The sequence below is a fragment of the Lepidochelys olivacea genome (assembly GCF_965140295.1).
Source record: "Lepidochelys olivacea isolate rLepOli2 genome assembly, chromosome: 19".
In the NCBI taxonomy this organism is placed as follows: domain Eukaryota; kingdom Metazoa; phylum Chordata; order Testudines; family Cheloniidae; genus Lepidochelys; species Lepidochelys olivacea.
Genome location: NC_140429.1, coordinates 5,854,559 through 5,866,846, shown reverse-complemented (window position 1 = coordinate 5,866,846; position 12,288 = coordinate 5,854,559). Strand labels below are relative to the sequence as shown.

The window sequence follows — 12,288 nt, the reverse complement described above, 5'->3', positions numbered from 1 at the left end:
TATTCTGTCCAGTAGAGGGGAGCAGCATTTGCACATCCCAACCCTCCAGCAGCAGCTTCCTCTCTCCCAGTGTCCCGCTGGGAATGCTGGCTGAAGAGTGTTTTGAAGGCAGCAAGCGTCGGGCTTTGCATCCTGCCTCTGACACGCTGTGTGTGTCTGCTTCTTTCAGGGAGACCCTGGCATCAATGGAATAAAAGGAGAGAAGGTGAGTGCCCGGGTCCCTCAAATCTCCTGCCCATCCTTAGTGTCGTCGGCCCCCTTCTCCTCTCGGATCGCAGGCCCTGTCGATGGTCACCACCCCTCCGAAGAGGAGCCCCGAGTCTGGCCTGCAGCCTTTACCCTGTTATGGCTCGCAGAGGCACTGGGAGCCTGTCTGACCCAGCGCCGTTTGGTTCCTTCCCTAGGGTGCCCCGTGCGTGTCGTGCAATCCCGTCGCTCTCGCCTCCATGCTGCAGAGCTCCGACCAGCTCCCGGGGAAGGAGGGGCCCAAAGGGGAGCCAGGGTCCCCAGGGATTGGGCTGCCCGGGCTGCCGGTAAGTACACGCCCTGTTCCTTGGGTCTCGAGCATGAGGCGGGGCAGGCTAGAGGCTGTGCCGGGCAGAGTCCCTGGGGTGTGGGCATGTACCCATGCAGGCCTGATCCCAGCCAAAGAGGGGCTGAGACACTGCTGGGGACAGCCTGAGTGGGGCATGGAAGGCGGATCTGGCTCCCCATCCTGTGGGAGGCAGAGGAGGCTGCAGGCCCCTGGTGTGTAGTGAGGGAGGGGAGAAAGGGAGTGGAGCCAGATGGTAAAAGCTGCCAGACCCCACCTGCCCAGAGGGAGGAAACGGGCCCAGCGCCCCAGCCTTCAAACAGCCAAAGGAGCCTTGCCCACACAGCTCTGCAGAGGTCATTAGAAGGCTCCTCTCAGCCCTGATCTCCTGTCCTCCCCAGGGACATTCAGCTTCCCCAGCTCTCCCTACCTGCACTAACCCACTGGAGCTGAGCCCCTGGGGGTCCGTGTGTAGCCAGCCTCCTGGCTGGCCTCCCAGTGGGGTCAGATCCCGCCGAGCATCTGTGCTCAGATCTTGGGCCTCTGACTGCTGGAGCCAAAGGAGGGAGTCCCCTGGCAAGCAGCTGTAGAAAACATGGAACAGTCACTAGGGCGGGGGACGCAGGCCGGTCCTGCAGGGCGGGTCACGCCCATGAGAGGTCTCAGCTCAGGGGAAAGCTCTTGAGTTTCCTTCCTTGCAAAGATGGGCCTAAATCCAACCCCAGAGAGCCTCGTATCCAAACCTGGCTGCTACCCTCATCTCTGCTCCAACCCCCTAGGGCCTGTGCCCCCATCCCCACGGGTGTTTTAGCCTCTTGCCCTTTCCTCTTCCCCCCACCACCTTAAGAAGCCTGGCACCTGGTGCCCCTTTTCTCCCCTTCCCTCCCTGTTGCCTTGGCCCAGCTGGGGATGAACTCTTTGCTCCCTCCCTGGCTCATTCCTAGGGGCTCCCCACTCTGCAGGTTTGCAAAAGGCTGTGCTGGGCTCCTTGGGATCCTCCTGCTGGATGGGTAACTTGGTTTCTTTGCTTGGATTGCAGGGTAAAGCCGGGGCCCCTGGGCTGGCCGGATCCAAGGGGCAGCAGGTGAGTCCCCTCATCCTTCTGCCTGCGGCTTCCCCTGGGGGTGGAGGGTTTCTGAATGCGAAGGGTTAAACCCTGGAGGTGGGAGGTTGGATCCATTACAGCAAACCCTGCCTGGCCCTTCCCCGTAGCTCTCTCTGCACTGCGGATAACAATGTTGCCTTCACTGCTGCCCCAAACTTCTCAGGCCCTACCCTGGCTCCCTGCCCTGCTCCCTTTGCCCCACGCGGGCAGCACCGAGGGGCCACATCTCCCTGCTGGGGAGGGGACTCTGCCAGCTGGGCCTCCCCGACCTAGTTTTGGCAACCGGCGGCTTTCTGGTGGCGCCCTGAACCAGGCTGAGGACGCACCGAACCTAAACTCCTGGCATTGTGAACCTCTTCGCCCTGCGCTCGTTTGCAGTGCTGGGTCTGTGTGGTCACTGTCTTCCTCCCTCCCTTCTTCTGGGCCTGACCACCCGCGCTCTCTGCTTTGCTTCCTAGGGGGAGGTCGGAAAGACGGGACCGGCCGGCAAACCTGTGAGTACAGGAGCTGGATGCCCTAGGGCTGGGTGGGGCGCCCTCTTGTGGGGAGCTAGTCGTTGCCCCACTGGCAACCACAGCAGAGGCTCCCGAGGCACCTGAGAGCAGCGTCAGTAACATGTTGTGAATGCAGCGAATCCGTGCAGAGCGCGGGTTGACAGAGACATGGATCGGATCACCAGGAGGTCCCGAGTGCATACACAGAGAATGTGTGTGTATGGGATTGCAGGGGCCTGTCGCATGCACGTATAGGAGTGTGTCTACATGTGTGGGTTTGCAAGGGTCTGTTGTGTGGGCGCATAGGTGTGTGTACTTTTGGGATTGCAAGAGCCTCTCGTGTGTGCATGAAGGTGTGTGTGTACAGGTGTGGGTTTGCAGGGGTGTGTTCTGTATGCACGTAGGGGTGTGTGTACATGTGTGGGTTTGCAGGGGCCTGTTGTGTATGCACGTAGGGGTGGGTGTTCATGTGTGGGTTTGCAGGGGCCTGTTGTGTATGCATGTAGGTGTGTGTACGTGTATGAGCAGAGCTTTATAGGCACCTGTCTCACCTCTGCAGGGGATTCCAGGTGACAGAGGGAACACTGGGCCTGCAGGACTGAAAGGAGAGAAGGTGAGATCCTGGAAACCCTTGTTCCAGAAGGAGAAGGCCAGGGATGCTCTCCCACCCAGCTCACCCCTAGAGCTGTGCCCTTGTTGAGCCTCTTATGGAAACTCCCTCCCGGCAGCTGTTTTGGGGCGGGAGGGTGTCTCCCGAGAGTCCCCTTCCTCATCCGAGTGCCCCCCCCCAGCTCCTCCATGGCTGTGCATCCCCAGCACAGGCATTACAGCCACATGATGTGGCTCAAAAACCTCCCAGCTGGTGCGTGAGACGGGCGCCTTGGCCAGAACATAAAGCCAGGCTGGCCTGGCTCACCTTCCCCACAAGCAAAACCAGGGGTCTCCAGGGGTCTGCCACCCACCCCCACCTCTACCTGTGCACGGCGTGGTCACCGACATGAGCGGACAGCTCTGCTTGGGTGGCCAGGCACCCCCTGCCCAGGCATGGGTAGCCCCATTTTGTATAAGGCAGGGTGGGATCTCCAGCCCACAGGCTGGCCCAGCTCCTGGGTGACAGCAGTGAAGCGAGGATGAAATCCCTCTGCCCTGTGAGCTCCGTGGAGCTCTGAGCCAGCTGGTACCTCCTGGACTCCCTCCAGCCACAGAGCAGGGCCCGCAGGGAGGAGCGCCCCCCACGACCCCTTAGCTGGAGGGCTGAGCCAGGAGCTCCGGTTCCGGGGCACTGTTCCGGAGGCAGCCGCTTACCACGGTGGCTCTTGCGAGCTGTCCCACTAGGACCCGGCCTGAGACCCTCTAAACTCGTCTTGCTGAAGAGCCATAGCATGGCTGCTGCTGATCAGGGCCCGAGGCAGCATTTCCCTCTGGGCTGAAGGGTGCCGGGCACCGTGCCCATCCCCCTTCCTAGGGGCTGCACAAGGACCCACAGGGCTGAAATGGCCCATACGGAGTTTGCCGAAGTGCCCGTTGTCAGTAAGGAGCCAGGGAACATAGCTAAGGGACCAGGGAGGTCACGCTGGGCCCCCACCCCCATCTCTGACCCTGGTGCCTGCCCCTCGCAGGGAGAGCCGTGTGGCCAGTGCCTTGCTCCTCCAGAGGCGCTCGAAGGGGAGGCGATCGCAGTGTCCATGCCTGGTGCTCCAGGGGAGAAGGGTGAGCCAGGTCTGCCCGGCACTGGGGCGCCCGGCAGAAAGGTGAGTCAGTAGGGCGTGTCCGGGGGGAGAGCAGGGAGGGCCGGGGAAGGGGTGAAGGTAAGAGAGAAGAGGAGGGATAGGAAAGGGAGGGCATGGCATGGTGGGGAGGGGATTGCAATGCTGCCTGATGTGCTGGGCGGGGGGGGGGGCGCTGAGGGGCAGTGAAGGTGCTGAATGAACCAGCAATGAAATGGTTAATCCAAACTGGCAGGCCCCACCGAGCACAACATCTGTCCACCTGGCTCTTTGCTCCTACAGCCGGTGCGCAGGGGGCACGGGCTGGCAGTGGCGTTGGGGGTTGTGGGCATGTTCCCACCCCTGACTCCCTCCTGGGCTTCATCCTCAGGGCCTCTCTGTTAAGGGGTGCTGTCACTGGGAATGGGGCGGGGGGGCTCTGGTGGGGGGAACCTGGCTCCATTCCTTTCGGTCTGATTGGCTTGTTTCTTCCTCCCTTGTGTGTTTTGTTCCCCCAGGGCAAAGCTGGGGAGCCTGGACTGAAAGGACAGAAGGTGAGAGGGAGGGAAGGGGTGTCGCTGAGCAATGCTCCCTGCCCCTCCTGCTTCCCACGGTCCCTAGCTGCGGAAATCCCCCTGCCCTGCCCCCATAGCAGCAGAGCTGCTTCTGTGGGGGCTTCCCTTGTCGTGGGCTGGGCTGAGCACGCTGCTCCTAGGGGAATCGGAGTCCCTGGGGCTGCTGGGTCCGGCTCAGTCCTGCCTGCTGGGAATGTGCGGATGAGCACTTTCGCCCTGCCCCAACTCATCACACGAGTGGCGCTGCCAGGCTGTTAGCACTTGCTCTGTTGCTGCTGGCACCCAGCTCTCCAAGGAGAGTGGGGCAGAGACCCAGGGGAGGCAGGGGGCCGGGATTCCTGTGATCCTCTGGGTCACAGCCTCTTTGTCTGCTCTCCTGTCCAGGGTGATGCAGGAAATCCAGGGGACCCTGGCACACCGGGCTCAGTGGGGCTGCCAGGGCTTTCGGGTGACCCCGGCAACAGGGGTCCGACAGGGCCCAAAGGTGAAAAGGTGAGTGCCCCCCTCCCACAGAGCTAGCTCTGCCGGTCAGTGCAGCCAGGGCCCAGGTCTCTAAGGGGCAGACCTGGGATGAAGCTACGGGTGAGTATTGGCCCCCACTATCAAGATCCACCTGCCCCCCTGCACCCTGCTCCAATTTGTGCCTTCTCGAAGGCTGACACTGCCGCTTGGAGCCAGTGTCTCTGCTCCCGGCAGTCCCCGTTGTGAGCTGGTCAAGTTGCTCTCTGTTCTGGGCCACCCGCAACAGGGAGACCCTCCCATGCTGGGAGCAGCTTTCCTGTTCCCCCTGTTCCCAACCTCCCCCCACCCCGTGTCCTTTCCATACAGGGGCATCTTTGCTCTCCGCAAATCGTCCACTGTGCGGATCAAACAGCTGGTTACCATCCCCCCCAAGACACGTGTCTCCCTAGCCCTCCGCAGCCATTGCTGGGGGTGCTGCGTGCCACCCTCTCGTAGTCCCTGGCAGTCCTGCCCCTGTGGAGCCATTGCCTCTATCCCAGTTAGCAAGGCATGCGCTTTCTGAAGCAGAGGGTGGCAAGTTCAAATCCCCCTTGGGCTCAACCTGGATGTGACTTGCAGAGGAGGGAAAGTGCGGGGTTTCTGCTTCCCTCGGTCCCCAACCGCCGCGCTGGTATCCATTTCCTGTGTACTGACCCAGGCCCCTTTCTCCATCCCCCCGGTGCAGGGAGATGCCTGCGAGACCTGCCCCACCCTCCAGGGGGAGTTCTCGGACGTGGTTGGGGTGCCAGGAAAACCCGGAGCCAAAGGGGACCGTGGCCCGTTGGGTGTTGGACAGCCTGGGAAACCCGTGAGTGCCCCTCGCTCACCCCCCACACCGGCGATGTCCCTGATCAAAGAGACGTCCGCTGCCTGCTGAATGACCTGGTCTAACGGTTCTATGGGGCGGGTGTTTTTTAGGGTAAACCTGGACTCCCTGGGATTCAGGGGCCCCCTGGTCTGAAGGGGCTGCAGGTGAGTGAGGGCAGAAGTGGGCTTTGTCATATGGGGATTGCCGAAGGCTGGGGCTGTTCGATTCACCGGCGTCTGTGGTCTCTCTAGGGCGAGCCAGGCCCCCCCGGGATCGGCGCCCAGGGTCCGCAGGTGAGTCTCAGCACCGAGCCGGTAGCCCAGGGTCAGCACCATCCCCCAAAGAACAGCATGTTGCCGCCCCTTCCCTCACAGCCCCTGCTCTCTCCAGCCCTGCCTTTCGCCTTGTTTCTGGCATTGCCCGGCGGTTCCACACCACCTCCCACCCTGGCTGCCGCAGCAGCCGTGAGCCCCGGGGCTCCAGCACCCCCTGAGCGAGCGTGGCTGCTCACCTCCCATGGCCCAGCAAAGCTCGGCTGGTATTACTTTCCTCTTCGGGCAGTGCCCCGGTCTCCCTATGCATGGCAGAATCCGCTTCTAATCTGCCTGCTTGGTTCGAAACACACCCACCTCCCTGCGCCTCACGCTGGCCAGGCTCCTCTGTGTCTCTCTTCTTCTGAAATGCAGTACATAGGCAGCGCAGGTCCCTGCTCGGCTGCCCCCTCTCGATCTATGGGCACAAGACCCTTCTCTGCAGCCCCCCTCCCCCTTGCAGAAGAGCCTCATCCCGTCCCACGTGTTTTCTGGGAAGGTCGTCTGGAGCTGTGGGTTTCCCTCTGCTTCTGCTGCTGCGCCACATCATTGAACCTGGGGAAGCATTTGGGGGTGAGGTGGGCAGAGGAGATGCCAACCCAGCTGAGGCCAGTGGCCCGAATCAGGGATAACCCTGAGTGGAAGGAAAAGAGCTGAGAGTCAAGTATCAGGCTCGGCTTGATCCCTGACGTGCTGAATAACGTCTGCCCTGCAAAGGGAGACGGGAGGGTGGCATCCTACCACCCCCTCCCTATTTTCTGGTGCCCCCCCCATCAGCACCCCTATCTTCATGCTGGAACCAACTGCTAGAGTGAGACTCAACCAATTCTCTCTGTCTTTTAGGGGGAGCCCGGGGAGACAGGCCCACCTGGGACTATTGTGAGTATGCCTTCATTCCTCCCCCTCCAATGTCCTGACAAGACAAATAGGCCCCTGCCAGTCCCTCCGTGGGTGGGGGGCATGGAGAGTGGAGACTTCTCTTCCATCAAGTATCCCTTTCAAAGGACCAGCCCCCATTGCAAAGGGAGAGGAGTCCGGGGCCAGTTGGGTGGCTGGGAAGAGGATTTGTTACGTGCAGCATAAACCGTATCGTGCAGACACTTAAAAATATGACCAAGGCTGAGAGTTTTGCTGCTGTTTCGGGTCCCTGGAGTGGCCCCGTATATCCTGCCTGGCATGTCGTATAATTGAGATATGCTTTGTCACCGCTGAGTGTTTATATGTCCTGAAAAGGGGCCAATTTCCCAGTATGCCCCATATATTATCAAACCTTCTCCCTGCCACGCTGGGGCGCGGTGTGCCAATGGGCAGTGAGGCTGTGCGGTGTCACACAACATTGGTACGCAGTGTTGTGCTGTGCAAGGTTCCACGATGCCAGACACAGCCCTGCATTGCACAGTGTCACGCCAGGCTGTGTTACCTGACGTTGTACCGTCAGATAGGACGGTGTGGTTGCCAAGGTTACACAACCCTACTCTGGGTAACGTCACAACGCTGCTACAGGTTACACTGCGCAACACCTGCAGTGGTGTGGAAGCGTCACACGGTGCTGTGTTACTCTGCATGCCACTCCACTGCACAATGCCAGTCTGGACCACTCGTGCGATGCACAACAGTGTCTCCCAGCATTGTGCTGCACTGGTGCACATGGGGCCACACAAGTCGCTACACGACACGATGTTCTCAGAGTCGTGCTCGCTTGGAGACATGCTGAGTCGCTGGAGGAACCCTGAGCTGTAGAACCTGCAGCCCCTCGAGAGGGGAGCGGGCCTGAGGGTCCCATGTGCGGGGCCAAGTCCTGAGCTCCTCCCTCAGCCCCGACAGACGTCTGCCTGGGGAATCATAGAATATCAGGGTTGGAAGGGACCTCAGGAGGTCATCTAGTCCAACCCTCTGCTCAAAGCAGGACCAATCCCCAATTAAATCATCCCAGCCAGGGCTTTGTCAAGCCTGACCTTAAAAACTTCTAAGGAAGGAGATTCTACCACCTCCCTAGGTAACGCATTCCAGTGTTTCACCACCCTCCTAGTGAAGAAGTTTTTCCTAATATCCAACCTAAACCTCCCCCACTGCAACTTGAGACCATTACTCCTTGTCCTGTCCTCTTCTACCACTGAGAATAGTCTAGAACCATCCTCTCTGGAACCACCTCTCAGGTAGTTGAAAGCAGCTATCAAATCCCCTCTCATTCTTCCCTTCTGCAGACTAAACAATCCCAGTTCCCTCAGCCTCTCCTCATAAGTCATGTGTTCCAGACCCCTAATCATTTTTGTTGCCCTTCGCTGGACTCTCTCCAATTTATCCACATCCTTCTTGTAGTGTGGGGCCCAAAACTGGACACAGTACTCCAGATGAGGCCTCACCAACGTCGAATAGAGGGGGACGATCACGTCCCTCGATCTGCTCGCTATGCCCCTACTTATACATCCCAAAATGTCGTTGGCCTTCTTGGCAACAAGGGCACACTGCTGACTCATATCCAGCTTCTCGTCCACTGTCACCCCTAGGTCCTTTTCCGCAGAACTGCTGCCTAGCCATTCGGTCCCTAGTCTGTAGCTGTACATTGGGTTCTTCCGTCCTAAGTGCAGGACCCTGCACTTCTCCTTATTGAACCTCATCAGATTTCTTTTGGCCCAATCCTCCAATTTGTCTAGGTCCCTCTGTATCCTATCCCTGCCCTCCAGCGTATCAACCACTCCTCCCAGTTTAGTATCATACGCAAATTTGCTGAGAGTGCAATCCACACCATCCTCCAGACCATTTATGAAGATATTGAACAAAACCGGCCCCAGGACCGACCCTTGGGGTACTCCACTTGACACCGGCTGCCAACTAGACATGGAGCCATTGATCACTACCCGTTGAGCCCGACAATCTAGCCAACTTTCTACCCACCTTATAGTGCATTCATCCAGCCCGTACTTCTTTAACTTGCTGACAAGAATACTGTGGGAAGCTTAAACTCACCCTGCTTGGGCCGTTAGCAAGGTCTGAACCATGCCCCTTCACATCTAACAGCGTGAGCCTCTCCTGCACGAGGTAAGAACTGAGTCTGGGCCAGGTACTCTGTTAACGAGTCTACCGCTGCTGCCAACTAACGGGCTCGCCTGAGATGATGCGTGTGGGTGTCCATGTCTCATCAAATTCCAGCGGGAGTTGGCAGCTGAACTCCCGTCGTCGTCTGTGCAAATACCTGTTAGCGGGCAGCAGTAGTAGACTCCTTAACCTATGACACGGACCAGCCACTAGAGGGAGGCAAAGACTCTCTTCCTCCTAAAGCGGGTGGCGTCAGGCACTCTGGAGCCTGGCTCAAGCAGGGAAAGCAAAGGGAGTTGCTGATTGTCGTCTTTCACCCCCCCACCAGGGACACCCTGGACCTCGAGGGCCGGTAGGAGCCGTGGGAGAGAAAGGCGCCAAGGTGAGTGCCCCCAGCCTGGCACTGAGCTCTCCCCTAGTGCCTGTGGGTGGCTGAGGGGCAGCGGTGCTGTCCTGGATTTGTTCTACAGTCTGGCAGTGACAGATCCCCGGCCAGGAGCTGTTGTCTGTCCGGCCGGGTGACGGGGCTCTGGCCAGGGGTTCCCTGCCTGTGGAGCCCATCCTGCCTGCAGTGCTGCCTGATGGTGATTTGGCCCCCAGCCAGCCCCACTCAGGCTATTAGCCATGCAGGCTCCAGCCGTTAGCACCAATATCCTCCACGCGTGCGCAGGCAAGTGGCTACTGAATGGCGCTGGGCAAAGCCATGGGGCAGGAGGCTCCAGCGGGCGGCAGCGTGGCCGGACACAATGGTGTAGCCGGGGTTTAGCATGCAGGATAAGCCAGGGCTTCTGGAGTCCAGCTCCCGGCCCTGTTGGGAACGGGGTGTGTGGGGGGGTTCAGGACTGGGGCCGTGTCCTTATTATTCACCCCCTGCTGCCCCCAGCCCGAAGGCCCTGGGACTACAACTCTGCTGCGGCCCCCTACCAGCTCTGCCAATGCTCCGCAGTCCAGCCCTGCTGCACCACCCTGCTGGGCTAGCCCTGGGCCTATGCAGGACACAGGGCATTGTGCATCTCACCAGCTAGTCCTGGCCAGTCATCGATGGCCTGCAGTGCCAGCCGTGCTGCCTGCGGATGCCCCCACGGTCGTAGGCACTCGAGGCACTCAGGAACACAATGATCTCAGATCAAGGGAATGAAGCTCCTTCCCAGCAGGGAGCCAGCGGGGACTGTTCTGTGGGTGGGCAACAGTGACACAGAAGCAGGAGGACAATCTAACTCCTACTGGGGTGAAAGCATCCCCTGGCATGATGTGTCCCCCAGAGCTCTGTGCATGGCACGCTCAGACCCCTGAGCCAGGCACTTGGCATCTGACCCTGGCGTCCTGCGGCACCATGGGCCATCTCTGGTGGTGAGGGTTGTTGCTGGTGGCTGTCCAGGCCAGGTTGCCCATTTACAGCCTTGCACTCTATCCCAGGAATGACCCCTCCTCTCGCCGTGGGCCGGAAGCCTTCCTAGCATGGCAGGTTTAACAACTGCACCAGGTGCCAAGTCAGCTGCGGTGGCTGGGTGCTTCCCCTGCAGTGGAGACGTTCCTGGGAGATGCAGGAAAAGGGGGGGAGGGCTGTCTGGCATAGTGGTCAAAGCCAGGAGACCCCGGAGGGCTGAGCCACACCTTCACTCTGTGGTCTTGAGCCATGTCAGCTTGTGCCATGGGCCCATGAGGATTCCACCCCACCCCTGCAGTAGGAGCAGATTCCCCCCAACCCTGGGGCTGGCCTAGATGTGACTCTCTTTTTTTTTCCCTACAGGGATCCCCTGGCCTTAAAGGGGAGGTGGGTCCTCCCGGACCTCTGGGGATGAGCATCACTGGGCCGCCGGTAAGTACCCCGTACCTGCCACAGCACTGGACCCTGTTAACTCTGCAGCTTCGGGGATGTTACAGTCGCTTCCTGGGGGTGCCCGGACCTCGCCCTCCTCAACGTGTTACCCGGAGCAATCACCCCCTTGCACACAGCCCCCCACCTCGCCCCTGGCTCTGGCACATTCCCTGACGCTGGGTACCAGCCAGCGAGCCTCAGATGTCGTGGTGAGTCTGGCTGCTTGGGTGGAGGATGGGAGAGGAAAGGGAGCAGCCTGTCATAACCCACTCCAGGCCCCTAGCTCAGTGGGGGGCTGAGATCCTCCCGCTGGACTGTGCTACCACCTTAGGCCTCTCAGTGCGGGGCGAGAAGAGACCAGACCTGGCTGTAAGCATTAGAAAGGGGAGCCACTCTTGGGGCTGCTGGACACAGGCAGATGCCATGGCTGTCCCTGGGCCTCCAGACCCCAAACCAACTGGCCCTGCCTGAGCTGGCTGGTGTCACGGCCCGGAGGCTTCCTAAGTCCTAGCCTGGATGGAAGAGTCACAGAGCAGTCCGTGCAGTGCCCGTACACAGGCAGGATCAATGCCACTCGTAGTTCTGCACCTGGTTATGGACCCTCGGTGCCTTCTATTAAGGAGCTTCCTTAACCGGAATGCATGTGTTAGTCAGAGCAGGGGCAGGGAGGCCGGACTCCTGGGTTCTGTTCCCTGATCGGTCGAGCAATACTGGGAAGGAGGCCAAGTTGCTCCATGCCTCGGTTTCCCCAACTGTAAAGCCGGGGTGATGCTTCGCCTGCCTCACATCTCTGCTGTTTTGCTCTCCCCCTAGGGCCGCGAAGGGCAGCGGGGAATGCCAGGGGTGCCCGGATCCAATGGGCTGATGGTACGTAAGATGCAGCCCCGCGTCTGCTGGAGGGTGTTCTCCAGCTGGTGGGAGACTCTCCGAAACCACCAGGCTAGAATCGGGCTGCGCCGGGTGTTCGCTCCCTTGGGACCAGGCAGTGCAGCAGCCACAGCAGACTGACACTGCTCCCGCTCCCCCGCGGACAGGCCTCACCCCACGCGACCTTCCCCCCGGCCACGCTGCGACACGGCGTCCCCCGTGCCCCGGTGATGTCGTGGCGCGACGGTGCCGCCCCGGAACGTCGGGCCTGGTGACGCCGCTAGAGGCCGCCGGGCCAGATCCTGGGCCGGCGCGAGTGGTCCAGGCTCCGCTGGCCGTGCTGGAGATGTGCCGATTCATGCCAGCCAAGGATCCGGCCCGTTGGGAAGGGCCGCGTCTTTGACAGTGTTTTGCGCTTTGATGCAGGCGGCCTCCATGTCGGGAGAGGCGGGAGCAAGCTCCTCCCCTCACCCTGAGGGCTCCCTGTCTCTGATTCGACCCCGGTGACAGAGAAGTGGACGGATACCTTGTTAA

At 60.3% G+C, this 12,288-nt stretch overlaps 1 protein-coding gene across 5 annotated transcripts in view; it reads left to right on the top strand.

The window, feature by feature from the left end:
• COL16A1 (collagen type XVI alpha 1 chain) overlaps nucleotides 1–12,288 on the top strand; it is a 166,166-nt gene that overhangs the window by 124,233 nt on the left and 29,645 nt on the right. For all 5 annotated transcript variants that reach the window (XM_084652357.1, XM_084652359.1, XM_084652358.1 and 2 more), the window contains exons 25-39: nucleotides 170–205; nucleotides 405–533; nucleotides 1,572–1,616; nucleotides 2,096–2,131; nucleotides 2,691–2,744; nucleotides 3,751–3,882; nucleotides 4,356–4,391; nucleotides 4,797–4,904; nucleotides 5,599–5,721; nucleotides 5,832–5,885; nucleotides 5,973–6,014; nucleotides 6,876–6,911; nucleotides 9,397–9,450; nucleotides 10,819–10,887; nucleotides 11,701–11,754. In XM_084652357.1, coding sequence (XP_084508483.1) covers nucleotides 170–205; nucleotides 405–533; nucleotides 1,572–1,616; nucleotides 2,096–2,131; nucleotides 2,691–2,744; nucleotides 3,751–3,882; nucleotides 4,356–4,391; nucleotides 4,797–4,904; nucleotides 5,599–5,721; nucleotides 5,832–5,885; nucleotides 5,973–6,014; nucleotides 6,876–6,911; nucleotides 9,397–9,450; nucleotides 10,819–10,887; nucleotides 11,701–11,754 — 1,008 coding nt within the window. The remainder of the gene's footprint in view (nucleotides 1–169; nucleotides 206–404; nucleotides 534–1,571; nucleotides 1,617–2,095; nucleotides 2,132–2,690; nucleotides 2,745–3,750; nucleotides 3,883–4,355; nucleotides 4,392–4,796; nucleotides 4,905–5,598; nucleotides 5,722–5,831; nucleotides 5,886–5,972; nucleotides 6,015–6,875; nucleotides 6,912–9,396; nucleotides 9,451–10,818; nucleotides 10,888–11,700; nucleotides 11,755–12,288) is intronic.